The 1,092-nt window shown below is 55.2% G+C and overlaps 1 protein-coding gene and 1 long non-coding RNA gene across 2 annotated transcripts in view; one reads left to right on the top strand and one right to left on the bottom strand.

The window, feature by feature from the left end:
• LOC109510075 (high affinity choline transporter 1-like) overlaps positions 1 to 1,092 on the top strand; it is a 28,254-nt gene that overhangs the window by 18,267 nt on the left and 8,895 nt on the right. Inside the window, 3 exon segments of the mRNA XM_019860132.1 lie at position 1; positions 4 to 59; positions 178 to 219. The exon segment at position 1 is cut by the window's left edge and continues 158 nt beyond it. Of these exon segments, the coding sequence (XP_019715691.1) occupies position 1; positions 4 to 59; positions 178 to 219 (99 nt within the window).
• The window catches only part of LOC109510078 (uncharacterized), a 9,469-nt gene continuing 8,950 nt past the window's right edge, over positions 574 to 1,092 (bottom strand). Inside the window, exon 3 of the long non-coding RNA XR_002167057.1 lies at positions 574 to 643. This is a non-coding gene — a long non-coding RNA (uncharacterized LOC109510078). The remainder of the gene's footprint in view (positions 644 to 1,092) is intronic.

Below are 1,092 nucleotides of genomic sequence, written 5' to 3'. Positions count from 1 at the left end.
TTGTGTCTCCCCCCTCCATCTCCCCCGCCAATCTCTACAACAACATCCTCAGGCCGCAGGTGCGAAAGCCGCAAAAGTCAGTGTGAAAGGGCTTTGTGTCGGAACGAATGGTGATAACGTGTGTGGGAAAGGGGTACACCATACTGAAGTGGAAACGGTGAATTTGTGGTCTGGCAGGCGTCGGAGCGCGAGCTGCAGTTGGCCATCCGGGCGACGGTGGTGGTGGTGGGCGTGGTCGGGACGGCGCTGACCCGCCTGAAGACCAGCGTGATCCTCTTCTGGATCGTGGGGGCCGAGATTTCCTACAACGTGATTTTTCCGCAGCTGATCTGTGCCGTCTTCTTTCCCGGCACCAACACGTACGGCGCCATCCTGGGCGGCGTGACGGGCTTCGCCGTGCGCCTGTTGAGCGGTGAGCCCGTGCTGGCCCTTCCGCCTGTGCTGCGCTTCCCGGGTGGCATCTGGGACCACCATGCTGGCATCTATGTGCAGTACTTCCCCGTCAAAACCTTCGCCATGCTCTGCTCCCTGGCTTCCATCTTGTTCTTCTCCTTCCTGGCGTCCCAGATCTTCCGCCACCGCCTGCTTCCTGCTGCCTGGGACGTTTTGCACGTTTTCCAGAAGCCCACCCCCACCCAGGACCCTGCGGGTGCGGAGAACACCCCCGACGCCACACACACACACACACACACACACACACACACACACACACACACACACACACACACACACACACACACACACAAAATGTATGTAGCTGATGCAATATATAACGGCAATAGTGGGAACTAAGCCTCTTTCGTTTTTTATGGTTGGATTTGGTTTGGTGCTTTGAGGGCATCCTGTCGTTTGCAACGGTCGGGTGGTCTACTTGAAAGTGACTTGAAGCGAACCACCCTCAAGGAATCCTGATTGAGGTCTGCAGATTCGAAGCAGACCTTTACTCAACTCGTGCAAGTGACTCACTCATGTGTCTTCGTCAGTTCTTTTTGCAGAGGGTGAAGGAAATATGCCCGGGAGTATTTGTCGGAGGAGTGGTGGCACCCAATTTTTTTTTTTTTTTTTTGGGCCACAAACATTCGCACTTTTGTT

This window comes from Hippocampus comes, unplaced genomic scaffold, assembly GCF_001891065.2.
Source record: "Hippocampus comes isolate QL1 unplaced genomic scaffold, H_comes_QL1_v1.1 scaffold39, whole genome shotgun sequence".
In the NCBI taxonomy this organism is placed as follows: Eukaryota; Metazoa; Chordata; class Actinopteri; order Syngnathiformes; family Syngnathidae; genus Hippocampus; species Hippocampus comes.
The sequence above is the reverse complement of the archived record's forward strand: the minus strand, read 5'-3'. Positions and strand labels throughout refer to the sequence as shown.